This window comes from Pseudophryne corroboree, chromosome 6 (assembly GCF_028390025.1).
Source record: "Pseudophryne corroboree isolate aPseCor3 chromosome 6, aPseCor3.hap2, whole genome shotgun sequence".
Taxonomy (NCBI): domain Eukaryota; kingdom Metazoa; phylum Chordata; class Amphibia; order Anura; family Myobatrachidae; genus Pseudophryne; species Pseudophryne corroboree.
This window is the reverse complement of record NC_086449.1, coordinates 307,784,189-307,804,751: the sequence shown is the minus strand read 5'-3', so window position 1 is coordinate 307,804,751 and position 20,563 is coordinate 307,784,189. Positions and strand designations below refer to the sequence as shown.

At 47.0% G+C, this 20,563-nt stretch overlaps 1 protein-coding gene across 5 annotated transcripts in view; it reads right to left on the bottom strand.

Annotated features, from left to right (window-relative positions):
* Positions 1–20,563, bottom strand: part of TJP1 (tight junction protein 1) — an 805,169-nt gene that overhangs the window by 707,627 nt on the left and 76,979 nt on the right. For 4 of the 5 annotated variants that reach the window (XM_063926221.1, XM_063926222.1, XM_063926225.1 and 1 more), the window contains exon 1: positions 2,218–2,327. The exons of the other annotated variant lie outside the window; for it this stretch is intronic. In XM_063926221.1, the coding sequence (XP_063782291.1) occupies positions 2,218–2,312 (95 nt within the window). In that variant the 5' untranslated portion in view covers positions 2,313–2,327. Of the gene's footprint in view, positions 1–2,217; positions 2,328–20,563 lie in introns of those variants that run through there. 5 annotated transcript variants of the gene reach the window in all.

Below are 20,563 nucleotides of genomic sequence, written 5' to 3'. Positions count from 1 at the left end.
CACAGCATGCTGCCCCCTGTCCTGTCCTGTCCTAGCCGGTTCTTCACCACTGATGCATTACTGGGAGGAGGCGGGGATGTCTCAGTAGGCCCAGCATGGCCTCCCAGTAATGCAACCAAGAAGAGTGCAGAGCCAGCTAGGCCAGGACATGGGGTAGCAGACTGCGGTGCCGGCGGCAGCCTTTTTAAAATAGGACTCTCCGCGGGGAAACTATGCCCCCCACCCCCACCATCACCACCACAAAACATTCCGGCGCCCCTGTTTCTGGTGATATGAATACAGGTAATGAGAAACAAAGCAGGAAGCCAGAAAACTAAAGCAATGCTTTTGGTAAAGGTTGCAGAAGGACATGTCAGTAAACTTAAGGGTTGATTCAATTAGGCACGATTATCTTGTGCGCGCGAGTAAATGCAGCACTTACGGTAGCTCCGGACTCACTGATTTTTGTTCGCATGCATACAAAAATCAGCGAGTCCAGGGTGATATCAGGCCGCAAGGAGGGAGCGTCCGGCTGCCATTGCTGCTGTTTTTACGCCATTGCAACGGACCCTCTTCGCAAGCAGGGACGAGTTAAATGAATCGACCTCTTAAAGTCATATGAAGGTGGAAACTCCCTTAAATGGTCCAGCTGGGTCCTTGGTTGGTCAGCCTGTATATAGTACAAAATAATACCACCAACATTATTAATAGCTGCATAGTATTGATAAGTATTAATACAAATAATGGATCTACATACAATCTAGGTAATATTGTTGTCGTTTCACAATGTATTTATAATTTAAGTCAAAAATATTTTCTCTGATTAGCAAAATATTAGTGGAGGCTCTACAATAACATATACACCCTTTTATGTATAAGCATTCTGAAAGAATACACACAGAATAGTTCAGCATTGTGTGCACATGTACATGGATATCCTCAGTAGGCTTTCTCTGCATTGCAGACACAACAATCAGCATAATAATAAAACATTACACTGTACACTGTACAATGAGGTGAGGGAATTCACCCATGCCTGGTCTCAAGGATTCCAGCACGTTATTAGATCAATGCAGGCTAATAATAGTCATTACAACACACGGTTCCTCTCTATTGCTTGTCTATTACTAGTGGGCTTATGTGTGTAATGTTTCAATGTTTCATTAATAAACATAATTGAGCAAAGACCATAGAACACCATCAGCTGCTCATCCGGCATGGTTTGATTTGCTACTCTGCACAGGCTTTGTGGAAAGAGGAGGCCACTTACAATACTGGGGAGCAGTAAATCATCACAGTTCTAAAAACAATACATTTTTTTGGCCCAAAATACATCGACAGTATGCACACTGTAACTGGTCATGTGCATGAGTGATTGGTACTTCCGGATGCTCACTAAGTGTACTGCAGTACCATAAAAAAGGAAAGCAGTATAAAAAAAATGTACATTTAATGAGAAGCTTTATATATAATCTACTACATGTTACCTATTTCCGGACATCAGTGGAAAGCGATGTGGTCTGCTACCTTAATTCATATATAATATTGCACACACGAATTAAGCATCGTGGCCCACACTGTAAGATAAACCCAGCTCTAGGCATCAGTCTTTAAACAATAGTACAGTATGCATGAACTGCTGTGCCATCATTTATCTCATGTCAGCTTGCATGACACGTATATACATACAGTACATACAGTATACATAGAGTGCATTGGGCCTCATACGCAGTGTATTCATCAACTGTGTACATGGGCTGTGAACTAATGCAACAAAATGACAGCAATCAATATTACTCTATGCGCTAAGAAGAAAACTACTGTGTCATGTGCACATGTGATACCTATATGCTCTAGTATAGAGGACATATGCTTACAACGTATTGCAGACAAAAAGAAGCACAGACTCAGTCCATGCCTCCAGTGCACCAATCACAGCCTCTCCATACCATGTGTATGAGACCCTTACATACAATGTATTACAGCCATATGCCTTGTGTGCATGATACTAATAAGCCAGAATCTCCAATGCACCATGCAGGCTACACATGATCAATGGAGCAATCACAGTGCTATATGCATAGATATATAATATATAGATAGAGATAAATAATATAGCTATAGATATTCACACACACACACACACACACACACATATATAATAAGCTATGTATCATACAGGATTCATGAGATGGGGGCGCCATGGCACCACCAACAATAGGGAGACACTACACTCACCACAGCCTCCTCTTAATAGGTAGGATGTTGCCCCTGTTGGAAGGAGTCACTCCAATCGCCATCTGCAGCACCGTCAGGTATTTCTGGTATTTCATTTTGCCTCCCCCCTTGTTTCTCCCCTCCGATGCCCCCCCTCAGACTTCTGCATGCGATCATGAAATTGGGATTCCCAGGCATCTGCCGTCCTGCCCTGTGACCCCGGTGTGTCTCCCTCCCTGTGCCGGGCTGTGCTCCGCTCTCCTCTCGGCGTGTCCTGTCAGCAGAGCGCCATTTGTGAGCGGCGGATAGAGATAACAGTGACAGCTAGAGGTGGCAGCGCCATCCTTCCTCCCTCCTCAGTCTCCTCTGCCTGCTGCCTCCGTCTCTCTCCCTCCCCTCCCTCCCGTGCTCCCCCAGCAATCCTATTAGCGCCTAGAATAGCGAGCTACTAATCCCATCTCTGTTGGTTTAGGTCTAATGAGGTTGTGGCTGCAAACACCTAGTGATCACTTCCAAATTAGCACCCAGGGGTCTCCCTGGCATCACTGCAATGGGCAAAGTAGGGGGCAGTGCGGGGGTCCCGGCTAAAGGCACACTAGGCAAGTACAGTCTTCCAGGTAATTTAGGGACTACTATGTTCCTGTTTTTTCTCTTCTTCAATAATATCAATAGAAAAATATGGTCAAATGGAAGAAAGTGTTATTTAGCAAGATTAACACCTGTACTGGTAAAGTATAGGATGATCGCACTGCAATTATAAATATTTTGATTATACATAGGTTTGCTTAATCTTACACACACACTGAATATATATATATATATATATATATATATATATATATATAGTACTGTGCAAAAGTTTTAGGCGGGTCTGTAAAGCGTTGCAGAATACGTGTGTTCTATATAAATAACTGGTAATAAGGAGTCAAAATTTTATATATTTGGCCGTAACAAAAGGCAGTTTGTTTGCCGAAGAGCTGGAGAGTGGTACAATAATGAGTGTCTACAGGCAACAGTGAAGCATGGTGGGGGTTCCTTGCAAGTTTGGGGCTGCATTTCAGCAAATGGAGTTGAGTATTTGGTCAGAATTAATGGTGTCCTCAATACTGAGAAATGCAGGCAGGTACTTATCCATCATCAGTACCATCAGGGAGGCGTCTGATTGGCTCCAAATTTATTCTGCAGCAGAACAACGACCCCAAACATTCAACCAATGTCATTAAGAACTACAGTATCTTCATTATGCTGTGGGAAGGGGGGGTTAGGGGACCATGGGGTAAAGTAAGTATACTTACCTTCCTCTTGTCGGAATTATCACTTTCTGTCCGCCAGCATCCCAACCACCAGCATTTCCAACCCAAACCCCCCTCCCACAGAGACCTGATCTCAATATCATAGAGTCTGTCTGGGATTATATGAAGAGATGGATGAATTTAAGCAAGCCTACATCCACAGAAGATCTGTGGTTAGTTTTCCAAGATGTTTGGAAGAACCTTACTGTCGAGTTCCTTCAAAAACTGTGTGCAAGAAGAATTGAAGCTGTGATGCTGTTTTGAAGTCAAAGGGTGGTCACACCAAATATTGATTTGATTTAGATTTCTCTTCAATTCATTTACTTTGCATTTTGTTAATTTATAAAAATATACTATTAACACTTCTATTTTTGAAAGCATTCTTACTTTGCAGCATTTTTTCCACATCTGCTTAAAACGTTTACATAGTAAATATTTTATTTTATTTTTTTCTTTAATGTTTGCCTCTACACCAGTGTTTCCCAGCCATGGCACACTTGGGAACTTCTGCTCTACACCTTGCAACTACAACCAAATTATTATCTCTTTAGCCCTTCACAAGCGATTTTGAAAATACCTTAAATCACTGGATTATGTCTAATGGTTGATGATTAGGGGCTTTATATATCATTAATGGTTCAGCAGGTGCGCTCTGCATATTGCCGTGATGCAGAACACAGTTTCTCTGTTATTTATGTATCCAGGGCTCCACTTGATAAATTGATGTGAGCCATTCTCCCCATTTACATCTATGGGGAGAATGGCTCCATAATGGCACTTTACACAAGTGAAGGATTCAGCTTTTCTGCATTCAGACGAGTTATGTGATTCTGTACGATTAATCGATTAATCGAACTAAGGGGGTTATTCAAGTTGTTAGCAAACCAAAAAAAGTTAGCAATTCTGCAAAACCATGTTGCACTGCAGGTGGGACAGATGTAACATGTGCAGAGAAATTTATATTTGGGTGGGCTGTTTTGTTTCTGTGCAGGGTAAATACTAGCTGCTTTATTTTTACACTGCAATTTAGATTTCAGTTTGAACACTCCCCACCCAAATCTAACTCTCTCTGCACATGTTTTCTCTGACGTCCTAGTGGATGCTGGGTACTCCGTAAGGACCATGGGGTATAGACGGGCTCCGCAGGAGACTGGGCACTCTTAAAAGAAAGATTAGGTACTATATCTGGTGTGCACTGGCTCCTCCCTCTATGCCCCTCCTCCAGACCTCAGTTAGTATCTGTGCCCGGCCAGAGCTGGATGCACCCTAGGGGCTCTCCTGAGCTTCCTAGAAAAGAAAGTATTTGTTAGGTTTTTTATTTTCAGTGAGATCTGCTGGCAACAGACTCACTGCTACGTGGGACTGAGGGGAGAGAAGCGAACCTACCTGCTTGCAGCTAGCTTGGGCTTCTAAGGCTACTGGACACCATTAGCTCCAGAGGGATCGAACACAGGCCCAGTCCTCGGTCGTCCGGTCCCGGAGCCGCGCCGCCGCCCCCCTCGCAGAGCCAGAAGAACGAAAAGAAGTTGAAAATCGGCGGCTGAAGACTCCGGTCTTCATTAAGGTAGCGCACAGCACTGCAGCTGTGCACCATTGCTCCCTTAGCACACCACACACTCCGGTCACTGATGGTTGCAGGGCGCTGGGGGGGGGGGGGGGGGGCGCCCTGGGCAGCAATTAGATTACCTTACTTGGCGAAAAGCACATAATACAGTCTGATAAACTGTATATGTGCATTAACCCCTGCCATTAAAGTACATAAAAGGACAGAAGCCCGCCGCTGAGGGGGCCAGGCCTTCTTCCTCAGCACACCGGCGCCATTTTCTCTTCACAGCTCAGCTGGAAGGAAGCTCCCCAGGCTCTCCCCTGCAGTATCCTGGTACACAAAGGGTAAAAAAGAGAGGGGGGGCACATAAATTTAGGCGCAAAACTGTGTATATAAGCTGCTATAGGGGAAAAATCACTCAGTACAGTGTACATCCCTGTATTATATAGCGCTGTGGTGTGTGCTGGCATACTCTCTGTCTCTCCAAAGGGCCTGGTGGGGGAACTGTCTTCAAATAGAGCATCCACTGTGTGTGTGGTGTGTCGGTACGCGTGTGTCGACATGTCTGAGGTAAAAGGATCCTCTAAGGAGGTGATAGAGCGGATAAGTGTGTGGGAGGGTGTCTCCGTCAACAACGCCGACACCTGTTTGGATATGTGTTAGTGCTGAGGTAAAATTATTGCACAAAAGGTTAGGGAACAGAAAGGAAATCTACCCTGGTCTGTCCCTATGTCACAGAGTCCTTCAGAGTCTCTCTATGTTCACTATCCAAAATAACAAAGTATCGACACGGAGTTTAACTCCACTGTCGACTACGATAATGCAAAGTTACAGCCAAGAGGGCTAAAAGATATTCAATATATGATTATTGGAATAAAAGATGATTTGCATATCACTGATGACTCATCTGTCCCTGACACGAGAGTACACATGTTAAGGGGAAGAATGCTGAGGTAAATTTCCCTCCTCTCATGAGGAAAAAGAGCGGGAATCTCCAGATAAGAGACGGCAGCTTCCCACAAGAGAATTCTCAGGCTGTATCCTTTCCCCACTAGGGTCAGGATGTGTTGAGAATCTTCCCCTTGGGTGTCCTGTTTGCACTAGCTATTCTCAGGGATCCTGCAGATAGCCTGCACATTCTAGTATACTACCCAGACCGGCGATTGTGTCGGCATGGGTTTATAGCGCTGTGGCAGCGTGGACAGGTACCTTACCAGCAGAGATTGAAACCCTAGTATGCATATAAATATTTTAAGATGCTGTCTTAAGTGATAGATATATAATTATAAAGCATGCCCAAAGGGACATGAGTATACTGGGTCCTAGAGACAAAAGCTATGTCGATTTCTGCTTGACGTGTCCTGTAGAATATACATTGGACAGATGATGCCGGCTTAAGAGGCATATGGAAGGCTGAGGATTGTGTGGAGAAAGGTTCTCGGGTCTCCACAGTTATAGCTGGTAATTCTGATATTTTGCCTTATATTCCTGCACAGCCTAGGAAAGCACGACATTATTAAATGCAGCTTTTCGAATAAAGAAACAAGAAAGTCTGAGGTGCGTCCTTTCTTGTCAGAGCCGGGGGCAGAGGAAAGAAGCTGTACAACACAGCTAGTCCCCAGGAACAGAAGTCCTCCCCGGCCTCTACAAAAATCCACCGCATGTCGCTGGGGCTCCACAGACGGAGCTAGGCCCGGTGGGGACACGCCTTCGTAAGTTCAGCCACAAGTGGGTTCACTCCCTGTTAGATCCCTGGGCAATAGAAATTGTATCGCAGGGATACAGGCTGGACTGTGAGAAGATGCCCCCTCACCGAGGACCCGGCGGGCTTCCCCCCAAGAGAGGGAGCAAGTGTTAACTGCAATTCGTAAATTGTATCTTCAACAGGTGGTGGTCAAGGGTCCCCTCCTTCAACAAGAGGGTGTTATTATTCTACCATGTTATAATCCCGAAACCAGACGGTTCGGTTAGACCCATATTGAATTAAAATCCCTGAACATATACCTGAAAAGGTTCAGGTTCAAGATGGAATCGCTAAGAGCGGTCATTGCATGCCTGAAATGAATCGGGACATAAGGGATGCATACCTTCGTGTCCCCATTTATCCACCTCATCAGGCGTACCTCAGAATTGCGGTACGGGATTGTCATTACCAATTTCACCAAGGTAATGGCGGATATGATGGTGCTCCTGCGGAAGCAAGGTGTCACTATTATCACATACTTGGATGATCTCCACATAAAAGCGAGATCAAGAGAGCAGTTGCTGGACAGCGTATTACCTTCTCTGGAAGTGAAACGGCAACACGACTGGATTCTATATATTCTAAAGTTGCAGTTGGTTCCTACAGCTCATCTGCCTCGCCTAGGCATGATCCAAGACACAGACCAGAAGAGGGTTTATCTCCCGATAGAGAGAGCTCAGGAGCTCATGACACTGGTTAGGAATCCATTGAAAACCAAAACAGGTGTCAGTGCATCACTGCACTCGAGTCCTGGGAAGGATGATGGCATTAAACGAGGCCATCCCCTTCGGCTGGTTCCATGCAAGGATAATGGAACTTACTGGACAAGTGGTCCGGATCACATCTTCAGATGCATCGGTTAATCACCCTATCCCCCAGGACCAGGGTGTCTCTCCTGTGGTGGCTGCGGAGTGCTCACCTTCTCGAGGGCCGCAGATTCGGCATTCAGGACTGGGACCTGGTGACCACGGATGCAAGCCTCCGAGGGTGGGGGGCAGTTACACAGGGAAGAAAATTCCAAGGTTTGTGGTCAAGCCAACAGACTTGCCTTCACATCAATATCCTGGAACTAAGGGCCATATACAACGCCCTAAGTCAAGCGGAGTTCCTGCTTCGCGACCAACCTGTTCTGATCCAGTCAGACCGCAGGGGCTCATGTAAACCGCCAGGGCGGCACAAGGAGCAGGGTGGCGTGGGTAGAAGCCACCAGAATTCTTCGCTGGGCGGAGAATCAAGTAAGCGCACTGTCAGCAGTGTTCATTCCGGGAGTGGACACGACCTCCACCCGGGAAAGTGGTGACTTCATCAGGAAGTCTTCACGCAGTTTTGCAAATTGATGGAAACTGCCTCAGGTGGACTACATGGCGTCCCACCTCAATAAAAAGATAAAAAAGGTTTTACGCTGGGTCAAGGGACTCTCAGGCGATAGCTGTGGTCGCACTAGTAACACCGTGGGTGTTCCAGTCGGTCTATATATTCCCTCCTCTTCCTCTCAGACGCAAGGGCTGAGAATTGTAATTAACGGAGGAGTGTGAACAATATTCTTTGCTCCGGATTGGCCAAGAAGGACTCGTTACCCGGAACTGCAAGAAATGCTCTCAGAGGACCCATGGCCTCTGCCTCTCAGTCAGGACATGTTGCAACAGGGACCCTGTCTGATCCAAGACTTACCGCGGCTGCGTTGGACGGCATGGCGGTTGAACGCCGGATCCTAGCGGAAAAGGGCATTCCGGATGCAGTTATTCCTACGCTGATAAAGGCTAGGAAAGACGTGACAGCAAGACTTTTTCACTGTATATGGCGAAAATAGGTTGCTTGGTGTGTGGCCGGGAAGGCCCTACAGAGGAATTTCAGGGGGGTCGATTCCAGCACTTCCTACAGTCAGGAGTGACTATTGGCCTAAAATTAGGATCCATAAAGGCCAAGATTTCGGCCCTATCCCTTTTTCTCTCAAAAAGAACTGGCTTCACTGCCTGAAGTTCGGACGTTGTTACAGGGGTGCTGCATATTCAGCCCCTTTTGTGCCTCCAGTGGCACCTTGAGATCTTAACGTGTGTTGGATTCCTAAAATCCCACTGGTTTGAGCCACTTAAGACCGTGGAGCTAAAATATCTCACGTGGAAAGTGGTCATGCTTTTGGCCTTAGCTTGGACTAGGCGTGTGTCAGAATTGGCGGCTTTGTCGTGTAAAAGCCCATATCTGATCTTCCATATGGAAAGGGCAGAATGGAGGACTCGTCCCCAATTTCTCCCTAAGGTGGTATCATCGTTTCATTTGAACCAACCTATTGTGGTGCCTGCGGCTACTAGGGACTTGGAGGATTCCAAGTTGCTGGACGTAGTCCGGGCCCTGAAACTTTATGTTTCCAGGACGGCTAGAGAGTCAGAAAAACTGACTCGCTATTTATCCTGCATGCACCCAACAAGCTGGGTGCTCCTGCTTCAAAGCAGACTATTGCTCGCTGGATCTGTAGCACCATTCAGCTTGCACATTCTGCGGCTGGACTGCCGCATCCTAAATCAGTAAAAGCCCATTCAACGAGGAAGGTGGGCTCTTCTTGGGCGGCTGCCCGAGGGGTCTCGGCTTTACAACTTTGCCGAGCTGCTACTTGGTCGGGTTCAAACACTTTTGCAAAATTCTACAAGTTTGATACCCTGGCTGAGGAGGACCTTGAGTTTGCTCATTCGGTGCCTCAGAGTCATCCGCACTCTCCCGCCCGTTTGGGAGCTTTGGTATAATCCCCATGGTCCTTACGGAGTACCCAGCATCCACTAGGACGTCAGAGAAAATAAGAATTTACTCACCGGTAATTCTATTTCTCGTAGTCCGGAGTGGATGCTGGGAGCCCGTCCCAAGTGCGGACTCTCTGCAATACATGTATATAGTTATTGCTTAACTAAAGGGTTATTGTATGAGCCATCTGTTGAGAGAGGCTCAGTTATTGTTCATACTGTTAACTGGGTATAGTTATCACGAGTTGTACAGTGTGATTGGTGTGGCTGGTATGAGTCTTACCCTGGATTCCAAATCCTTTCCTAGTAATGTCAGCTCTTCCGGGCACAGTTTCCCTAACTGAGGTCTGGAGGAGGGGCATAGAGGGGGGAGCCAGTGCACACCAGATATAGTACCTAATCTTTCTTTTAAGAGTGCCCAGTCTCCTGCGGAGCCCGTCTATACCCCATGGTCCTTACGGAGTCCCCAGCATCCACTACGGACTACGAGAAATAGAATTACCGGTGAGTAAATTCTTATTATATCTGCCCCACCTGCTGTGCAACATGGTTTTACCCAATTGCTCACTTTTTTGTTTGCTAACAACTCTGAATAACTCCCTAAGACCCACCTAGCGGCTTCTACAAAACAATGACTAGTACGGTAATTTATTGCATATGCAATTGTTTAATACTGTAAAGCTTTAAAACTAAAAACTGCGGCAGGGCATGCTGGGATGTGCAGCCTCACAACAGACGAAGAGACGCACGTTGAACATCCCTGTTAATCTATCAAATCCTCACCTCATGTACCTGTATACCTGTACCCCACCTCATGTACCCCAATCCATGCGTGTGCTCTTTTAAACATTCGGGTAGTATAATCGTATCTTGTGATGTTGGGTGCTGAGCAAGACAGGCACCGCAGGCAACCTCCGAGCAAGACAGGTTCCACCGACACCACCGGGCAAGACAGGCAGCAGCGACACCCCCAGGCTTGAAAGGTGCCCCCTCCATACAGGCATGCGCCCCCACCATCACCACTTGAGAGGCTTGGCCTTCCACCATCAAAGAGGCCACCATCAGAGAGGCATGCACCGCAACCACCATTTGAGAATCATGCATCACCCCCACCAGACAGGCATGCGTCACCACCACTACCATCTGAGAAGCATGCACCATCATCAGGGAGGCATACACCGCAAACACCATTTGAAAGACATGCATCACCCCCACCAGAGAGGCATGCACCACCACCACCATCGGAGAGATGCTTGGAGACATAATGTATAATATACAAATACAACTTTTCTATTAAAATGTTGCAGAATGATACTACACTCTTTCTGTTTGTTTTCCCAGTTGGATGTAGACAATCAAAAATGTAGAAATACATAAATATATGACCCAAAGTAGGCCAATTATCATATAATGTGGGACCGGCAGAGCAGAGATGCTTTGCCATGGCTGGTAGCTTACCAAATGTGTGCAAATGTATGTAACAGAGATCAATGTATTTGTATTATTGTGTAGAGTGTAAATCTTATTTGCTGTCCACTGCAGTGTGCTGGGGAAATTTGCCATTTCAGGCCCGAGTTAGAGCCCATAGTCTTCAAAATTGTACTCCCGGCTGCCACAGCAGACTGGCTCACAGAAAGACCAGTGAGGAATTAGCCATCACCATCCAAGAGGTGCTGTAGCCGCATGACCACACACACCCAGGTGCTGTTCTAGGAGAGACTAAGGGGTCTATTTACTAAGCCTTGGATGGAGATAAAGTGGATGGAGATGAAGTACCAGCCAATCAGCTCATAACTGCCATGTCACGGGCTGGGTTTGAAAAATGACAGTTAGGAGGTGATTAGCTTGTACTTTATCTCTGTGCATCGAAGGCTTAGTAAATAGACCCCTAAACCTCTTACATCACAGAAGGAGGAGTCAGTAGTTAATGGTGACAGTGAATAAACCCCAGGAGCAGTGTCGGACTGGAGCATGAAGGGCCTGCCGGGGGAATGTAGTGGTAGGGGCCCATGCTTAGAGGCTTGGCTAACTATTAGCGAATGCATGATCTGGACTCCTTGATAAATAGATATAGTGAATACTGTTAATTCATGCATGATAATGTACCAGATTAATAACAGCAATGCACTGTATTAAATACACCATAGTCCTGTGCATTATACTGTAACATAAGTAGAATTATCCTGATTCGTAGAGGAAGGGGTGGGCCCGCATGCAGTAGGGCCCACCCGGGGTTCCCCCTGTGCCCTTGTGGGCCAGTCCAACCAGTAGTGGCAAAGTTAGCCTACTCTGCTTGCTGATTATGTACTGGCTGGCAGATTAAGCACAACTGGTCACACTGCCTAATTGTATTCATGTCTTTTTAATCATGTTTATTGTATTCATGTTATTATACTCATGTATGTCACATCTGTAAGATTGATTATATGAAACCTGTGCCCCCATAAATCAACAATGATGTTGATTTATGTGCTTCAGTCTAATTATATATGTCACATACCTGTCAAGCAGAGCTTTGAAATAAGCTGTTCTTTTAATTTATTTTCTCTTACGTCCTAGAGGATGCTGGGGACTCCGTAAGGACCATGGGGTATAGACGGGCTCCGCAGGAGATATGGGCACCTAAAAGAACTTTCTAGTATGGTGCGTACTGGCTCCTCCCTCTATGCCCCTCCTCCAGACCTCAGTTAGATCTTGTGCCCAGAGGAGATAGGGTGCATTACAGGAGCTCTCCTTAGTTTTCTGTAAAAAGACTTTTGTTAGGTTTTTTATTTTCAGGGAGCTCTGCTGGCAACAGACTCCCTGCATCGTGGGACTGAGGGGAGAGAAGCAGACCCACTTCTTAAGAGTTAAGGGCTCTGCTTCTTAGGCTACTGGACACCATTAGCTCCAGAGGGAGTCGGAACACAGGTCTCACCCTGGGGTTCGTCCCTGAGCCGCGTCGCCATCCTCCTCACAGATGCCGGAAAAAAGAAGCTGGGTGAGTATGACAGATCATAAGAAGACGTCAGGCGGCAGAAGACTTCAGAACTTCATGAGGTAAGCGCCTAGCCGGTAGCTGCGCGCCATTGCTCCCACATTTACACACACACATGGCACTAATGGGTGCAGGGCGCAGGGGGGGCGCCCTGGGCAGCAATAAACCTCGTTTTTAGGCAAGAAGCATGTAGTTAGGTTGCGGGGCAGTAAACTACGAATCCCCGCCATTTAAAAAAAAATCTCGAGCGGGACCGAAGCGGAGCTTGATCCCTCAGCACTAACCAGCGCCATTTTCTCCACAGAGGCTGCAGAGAACGCTGGCTCCCCGGACTCTCCCCTGCTGAGCATCAGAGGGCTGAAAATAAGAGAGGGGGGCACATATTTAAAGCGCAGTGAGTGGGGAATTCTGTATACATTTATATGTAAAAGCGCTATCTGGGCTTTTTCCCTGGGTCAGTTGGCGCTGGTGTGTGCTGGCATACTCTCTCTCTGTCTCTCCAAAGGGCCTTCTTTGGGGAATTGTCCCCTTATAGTTATATCCCAGTGTGTGTGTGGGGTGTATCCAAAGAGGAGGTGGAACAGATGAGTGGTGTGTCTCAGTCGGCGGTGCCGACTCAGGATTGGATGAATATGTGGCATATGTTAAATGCTAGTGTAGCTTCACTCCATGAAAGACTGGACAAAGCAGAGTCTAGAGCGTCGGCAGGTAATCAATCTACGGATTGTGCCGACTCACAGGACCCGTCGGGGTCTCAGAAACGTCCCTTCTCACAAATAAGGGACACAGATACCAACACGGACTCTGATTCCAGTGTCGACTATGATGAAGCAAGGTTGCACCCCAGGGTGACAAAAAGTATTCAGTGCATGATTATTGCTATAAAAGATGTGTTACATATCACTGATGAGCCCTCGGTGCCCGACACGGGGATACACATGTTTAAGGGAAAGAAACAGGTTATAAACTTTCCTCCTTCCCATGAAATTAATGAGTTATGTGAAAAAGCTTGGGAAACTCCAGATAAGAAACTGCAGATTCCCAAAAGGGTTCTTATGGCGTACCCTTTCCCTACACAGGACAGGGTACGTTGGGAATCCTCTCCCACAGTGGACAAAGCCTTAACACGCCTTTCCAAGAAGGTGGCGCTACCGTCCCCTGACACAGCGGCCCTCAAGGACCCTGCGGACCGCAGGCAAGAGACTACACTAAAGTCTATCTACACTCATACTGGTACTTTGCTTAGACCGGCAATTACGTCGGCATGGGTATGTAGTGCAGTAGCAGCTTGGACAGATACACTGTCAGCTGACCTTGATACCCTAGATAGGGATACAATTTTGTTAACATTAGCTCATATTAAGGACGCAGTCTTATATATGAGGGACGCTCAAAGAGACATTGGTTTACTGGGTTCAAGAGCCAATGCTATGGCTATTTCGGCAAGAAGAGCATTGTGGATCCGCCAATGGACGGGGAATGCAGACTCAAAAAGGCATATGGAGGTTTTACCTTACAAAGGTGATGTATTGTTTGGGGACGGCCTCGCGGACCTGATCTCTACAGCTACCGCGGGTAAGTCAACCTTTTTACCTTTTGTTCCCCAACAGCAAAAGAAACCCCCACAATATCAGATGCAGTCCTTTCGGTCGCATAGATCCAGAAGAGGTCTGGGCTCCTCTTTCCTCGCCAGAGGTAAGGGTAGAGGCAAGAGGTCACCTGCTGCGGCTGGTTCCCAAGAGCAGAAGTCCTCCCCGGCTTCTGCTAAGTCCACCGCATGACGCTGGAGCTCCCCTGCGGGAGACCGCTCAGGTGGGGGCACGCCTTTGACTATTCAGCCAAGTCTGGGTTCAGTCAGACGTGGACCCTTGGGTGATAGAAATAGTCTCCCAGAGCTACAAGCTGGAATTCGAAGAGGTGCCCCCACGCCGATTTTTCAAGTCGGCCTTACCAGCTTCTACTCCAGAGCGGGAAGTAGTGCTAGCTGCAATTCAAACGCTGTGTCAACAGCGAGTGATATCAGGGTTCCCCTGAGCCAACAGGGAAAAGGGTATTATTCAACCCTATTTGTGGTCCCGAAGCCGGATGGTTCGGTCAGGCCCATTTTAAACCTAAAATCCCTGAACCTGTAACTGAAAAGATTCAAATTCAAGATGGAATCGCTCCGAGCGGTGATAGCCTGCATGGAAGGGGGGGATTTTATGGTGTCACTGGACATAAAGGATGCTTACCTTCATGTCCCCATATATCCCTCTCATCAGGAGTACCTGAGATTCGCGGTACAGGATTGTCATTACCAGTTTCAGACGTTGCCGTTTGGGCTGTCCACGGCCCGAGGATTTTCACCAAGATAATGGCGGAAATTATGGTGGTCCTGCGCAAGAGAGGAGTCACAATTATCCCATACTTGGACGATCTCCTGATAAAAGCGAGATCAAGAGAGCAATTACTGGAGAACGTGGCACTCTCTCAGAGAGTGCTTCAGCAACATGGGTGGATTCTCAATCTACCAAAGTCACAGTTGGTTCCGACAACTCGACTAGCCTTCCTTGGCATGATACAGGGCACGGAACAAAAGAAAGTTTTCCTCCCGTTGGAAAAAGTCCAGGACCTCCAGAACATGGTCCGAGAACTACTGAAGCCGAAAAGAGTGTCAGCTCATCAATGCACTCGGGTTCTGGGGAAAATGGTGGCAACTTACGAGGCCATTCCCTTCGGCAGGTTCCATGCAAGGACGTTTCAATGGGATCTTCTGGACAATGGTCCGGGTCCCATCTGCTATTACATCAAAAAATAACACTGTCCCCCAGGGCCAGGATGTCTCTTCTATGGTGGCTGCAAAGTGCTCACCTTCTAGAGGGTCGCAGGTTCGGCATTCAGGACTGGATCCTGGTAACCACGGACGCGAGCCTCCGAGGATGGGGAGCAGTCACCCAAGGAAGACATTTTCAGGGACTATGGTCAGACCAGGAGTCCTGTCTACACATCAACGTGTTGGAGCTAAGGGCCATATACAACGGCCTTCGACAAGCGGAGATTCTTCTTCGCAACCTATCGGTTCTGATTCAATCAGACAATGTCACAGCAGTAGCTCATGTGAACCGCCAAGGCGGGACAAGAAGCCGAGTCGCGATGGAGGAAGCCACCAGGATTCTTCGCTGGGCGGAAAATCACGTAAGCGCTCTGTCAGCTGTCTTCATTCCGGGAGTGGACAACTGGGAAGCAGACTTCCTCAGCAGACACGATCTCCATCCAGGAGAGTGGGGACTTCATCAAGAAGTCTTTGCAGAGATAACGGATCTCTGGGGAGTTCCTCAAATAGACATGATGGCGTCACGCCTCAACAAGAAGCTTCGGAGGTATTGTGCCAGGTCCCGGGACCCTCAGGCAATAGCAGTAGACGCTCTGGTAACACCATGGGTATTCCAGTCGGTCTACGTGTTTCCTCCTCTTCCTCTCATCACATAAGTGTTGAGGATCATAAATCGAAAAAGAGTACAAACAATACTCATTGTTCCAGACTGGCCTCGAAGGGCCTGGTACTCAGATCTTCAGGAGATGCTCACGGAAGATCCCTGGCCTCTTCCTCTAAGGGAAGACCTGTTACAGCAGGGGCCCTGCATGTTCCAAGACTTACCGCGGTTACGTTTGACGGCATGGCGGTTGAACGCCGTATCCTATCGGAGAAGGGTATTCCGGAGGAGGTCATACCTACTCTAATAAAAGCTAGGAAGGAGCTAAAAAGCTAATGACGGTAAAACATTATCACCGTATCTGGCGGAAATATGTCTCTTGGTGTGAAACCAAGAATGCTCCTACGGAAGATTTCCATCTGGGTCGTTTTCTCCACTTCCTACAGACAGGAGTGGATATGGGCCTAAAGTTAGGCTCTGTTAAAGTACAGATTTCGGCCTTGTCAATATTCTTTCAGAAGGAATTGGCTTCTCTCCCAGAAGTCCAGACGTTTGTAAAAGGAGTACTACACATCCAGCCTCCTTTTGTGCCCCCGGTAGCACCATGGGACCTGAACGTGGTGTTGCAGTTCCTTAAATCACACTGGTTTGAACCCCTTAAAACGGTGGAGTTGAAATTTTTCACCTGGAAGGTGGTCTTGTTGTTAGCCTTGGCATCAGCGAGGCGTGTGTCAGAATTGGCGGCCTTGTCTTACAAGAGCCCTTACTTGATTTTTCACGTAGATAGAGCGGAATTGAGGACTCGTCCTCAATTTTTACCCAAGGTGGTGTCTTCATTTCATATGAACCAACCTATTGTGGTGCCTGTGGCTACGAGTGACTTGGAGGATTCCATGTCTCTGGATGTAGTCAGGGCCTTAAAAATTTATGTAGCCAGGACGGCTAGAATTAGGAAAACAGATGCATTGTTTGTCCTGTATGCTGCCAACAAGATTGGCGCGCCTGCTTCGAAGCAGACTATTGCTCGCTGGATCTGTAACACGATTCAGCAGGCTTATGTTATGGCTGGATTGCCGTTACCGCATTCAGTAAAGGCCCATTCCACTAGGAAGGTGGGCTCTTCTTGGGCGGCTGCCCGGGGCGTCTCGGCATTACAGCTTTGCCGAGCAGCAACTTGGTCGGGGTCAAACACTTTTGCTAAATTCTACAAGTTTGATACCCTGGCTGATGAGGACCTAGCATTTGCTCAGTCGGTGCTGCAGAGTCATCCGCACTCTCCCGCCCGATTGGGAGCTTTGGTATAAACCCCATGGTCCTTACGGAGTCCCCAGCATCCTCTAGGACGTAAGAGAAAATAAGATTTTAAACCTACCGGTAAATCTTTTTCTCCTAGTCCGTAGAGGATGCTGGGCGCCCGTCCCAGTGCGGAAAATCTGCAAAACTTGTATATAGTTATTGCTTACATAAGGGTTATGTTACAGTTAGACTCGGTCTTGGACTGGTACTGTTGTTTGTCCATACTGTTAACTGGTTATGTGTATTCCAGGTTATATGGTATGATTGGTGTGGGCTGGTATGAATCTTGCCCTTCCTCGTGTTGTCCATCTCCTCTGGGCACAGTTCTCTAACTGAGGTCTGGAGGAGGGGCATAGAGGGAGGAGCCAGTGCACACCATACTAGAAAGTTCTTTTAGGTGCCCATATCTCCTGCGGAGCCCGTCTATACCCCATGGTCCTTACGGAGTCCCCAGCATCCTCTACGGACTAGGAGAAAAAGATTTACCGGTAGGTTTAAAATCTTATTTTTACATTTGGTCTGAAAAAAAGCTGCTTGTTATGTCGGACTAAGTCATCCAGGTATCAGGGAAGCAGATTTAGAATACTGTCCTCCCCCAGCAAGGAGAACCAAGTCTAAGCCCACAGAGGAATGAGGGTAAGAGCTCCCACCTCCTGCTTCTATATATAATTATTTCCCATTGCAGAACATCCACAGAATAAGGGCAGCACCTGTCTACTAGGTGGATGCTCACGGACAGCAGCACTGAAATCTAGCTTGGTCTGCTGAAGGCTTCCACACCACATCCAGATATAACTTAAGGGTCTAGGGGGGATCACTCAGATGTGGACGGAGTTGCTATCATTGCTGCTTCCTTGGCGGCAGCAGCAGCAATAGCTCTGAATGGTGATACAGCAGGAGACGCCTATTATAAGTAGATGCCTCCTGATGCAATAGTGTTCCGAGCTGTGGCCTAGGACACAGCATTGTATCAGTCAGTCACCATCAGGCGGTTTACAGCACCCATGGTGCCATGCAAGCCACCTCTCGCAGAGGCCAGGAAACCTAGAGGTGTGGGGTTAGTTTAGGGTCAGCAGTTAGTATATTAGGGCCAGGGTTAGGGTAATAAGGGTAATGTTTAGGGTGGGTAGGTGCTATAGTTCACACAATGTGTCAGTTAACCAGTGCAATATAGGGTAGATTGCTATAGATACACACAATATAGTGGATGGTCACAAACACTGTTTGAATAAAATTAACAAAATGTTCCTTTTTTACCTTTGTGAAGTTCCTCTGGAAACTTCTATAATCTCCAGCAGGGTAAAAGAACAACAAAGAAACCTCACCACTGGTGGTTGATGGCTTTTTATGTCCAGTGGTCGGCCAGAAAACTCACCTCAACACAGTAAGATGTGTGCATCAAAAGATTTCTTTGGGGCTCTTATACCCTTCCCCAACATACGACCATCATGCATTCAGCTCTCTATAAGAAATACACTCACCAATATATAAGGTGTTGTGTTCACCAAAAGGTATTTTTAGTCAAGGGCCCCACACCGGATGATCATCAATCCTCAGCCATTTACAGAGATGCAGTCCTTACTTATAATCCCAAAAAGTTGAATGTTTCCAACACAGATGTGGAACCATTCATGCTTGTCCATTTTTTATAATTTTTATTTGGATCATAAGTAAGGACTGCATCTCTGTACCTGGGTGAGGACTAATGATCATCTGCTGTATGTGTGGGAGGGCGCGATATTGAATTGTGCTTTGTTTATCACGCACATTGCGCCCAGTGAGATCGGGTTTAGCCACATAAAGCAGCTAAACCCCACCTTAAGAAATGGGCGCAACACAAAAAAATCCCACTTAGGCGTCCAAACGGGTCACTTTTCGCTCATTTCAGCTTATCACCCATGGGGTAGCAAGCTGAAATGCAGGCGCCAGCAACTGATTGTGCACCATATACTGGCTGCAGGCATACTAAACAATTGAATGTCACCCTATGTGTCAGTAAGCCAGTGCTATACAGGGTATACCACTACAGTATACAAGAACAGTGTGTGTTACCAGCAGATGGGATATCGGCAGCAGCCCATCTGTCGGAATTCCGTCTGCGCTCACCACGCTTCAGGCCCAGTGGACCCACCAACCGTGTGGGAATACCCTGCAGCTGTCGGTATTTCATCCGGCGGCATTTCACCGGCTGTCGATCTCCTGAATGCCAGGTTCCCGGCAGCCGGTATTTTAATTGCATGCCGCTACAGATACACACACTATGGGGTCTATTCAATTGAAGTCGGAACTGCCGTCTAGTTGAAAAGACGTCAGTTTCCGACTTTATAAGGTCGAATAATCATTCGACCTATTCAATGGTACTGCCGTTTTTCCGACTTGTCGGAAAACACCTGGATCGGCGGATTAGCCGTGGATCAACGTGTTTTGTTGGATTTGCGGCCAAATCCGACAGGTTTTAGTCCCGTTTTCGACAATGTCAATCCGACTTTAAAAAAAGACGGATTGGCATTGTCGAAAACCGGCAAAACCAGTCGGATTTGCCCGCAAATTGAATACTGCATTGTCGGATCCTCTCCGTCCGAGAGGATCCGACATGCATTGAATAGACCCCTATGCCAGTAAGCCAGTGCTATGCAGGGTAGGCTGTTATAGTTACACACAGTGTGTCAGTAAGCCAGTGCTATACAGGGTAGGCTGCTACAGTTACACACAGTGTGTCAGTAAACCAGTGTTATACAGGCTAAATGTTACACTGACGGATAGAGCGCAGTGATTCACTCCAGTATTCCGAATGTTATTATATAACACACATGATATTTATTTATCTGAAAGAATTAGCTTTTAGTGTAAAAGTCTTTTTATTCCTTTAGTTAAACGACCCTATTCAGCACGGATTGCAGTTTCTGCTAAAAAGCAGTTACGGCGAATAAAAAGTTGCTGCCGACAAACAGAGAAAAAACGCCCATTGACGAAATTGTGAATACATCGCAATATGCATTCTGATTGCAAAACCATATGCAAATACCAGGAACATTGAAGAGTTTTTCCATCTGCGCCAGGCAAGGTCATCCACAATTCGGCATATGCAAGAGGCTGGAAGTGGTCATCGCTTACGTCAGAGACCCACCTGAAAAACGCCTTGCCACGCCTGCATTTTTACAAACACACCCACAAAATGCCATATTTCCTCCCCTAAAAGCTGGCTTTCTGTCAATCCAAAATGTGATTGCTTTAAGCACAATGCGTTTGCATAAATAATCGCTATTCATGCACACGCAATGTGAACGCTGCGCATGCGCAGTTGTTCGATAATCGGTCGGATCGCAATTCGCAACCTTTGCAATCCAACCAAGGGGTAAATTTACTA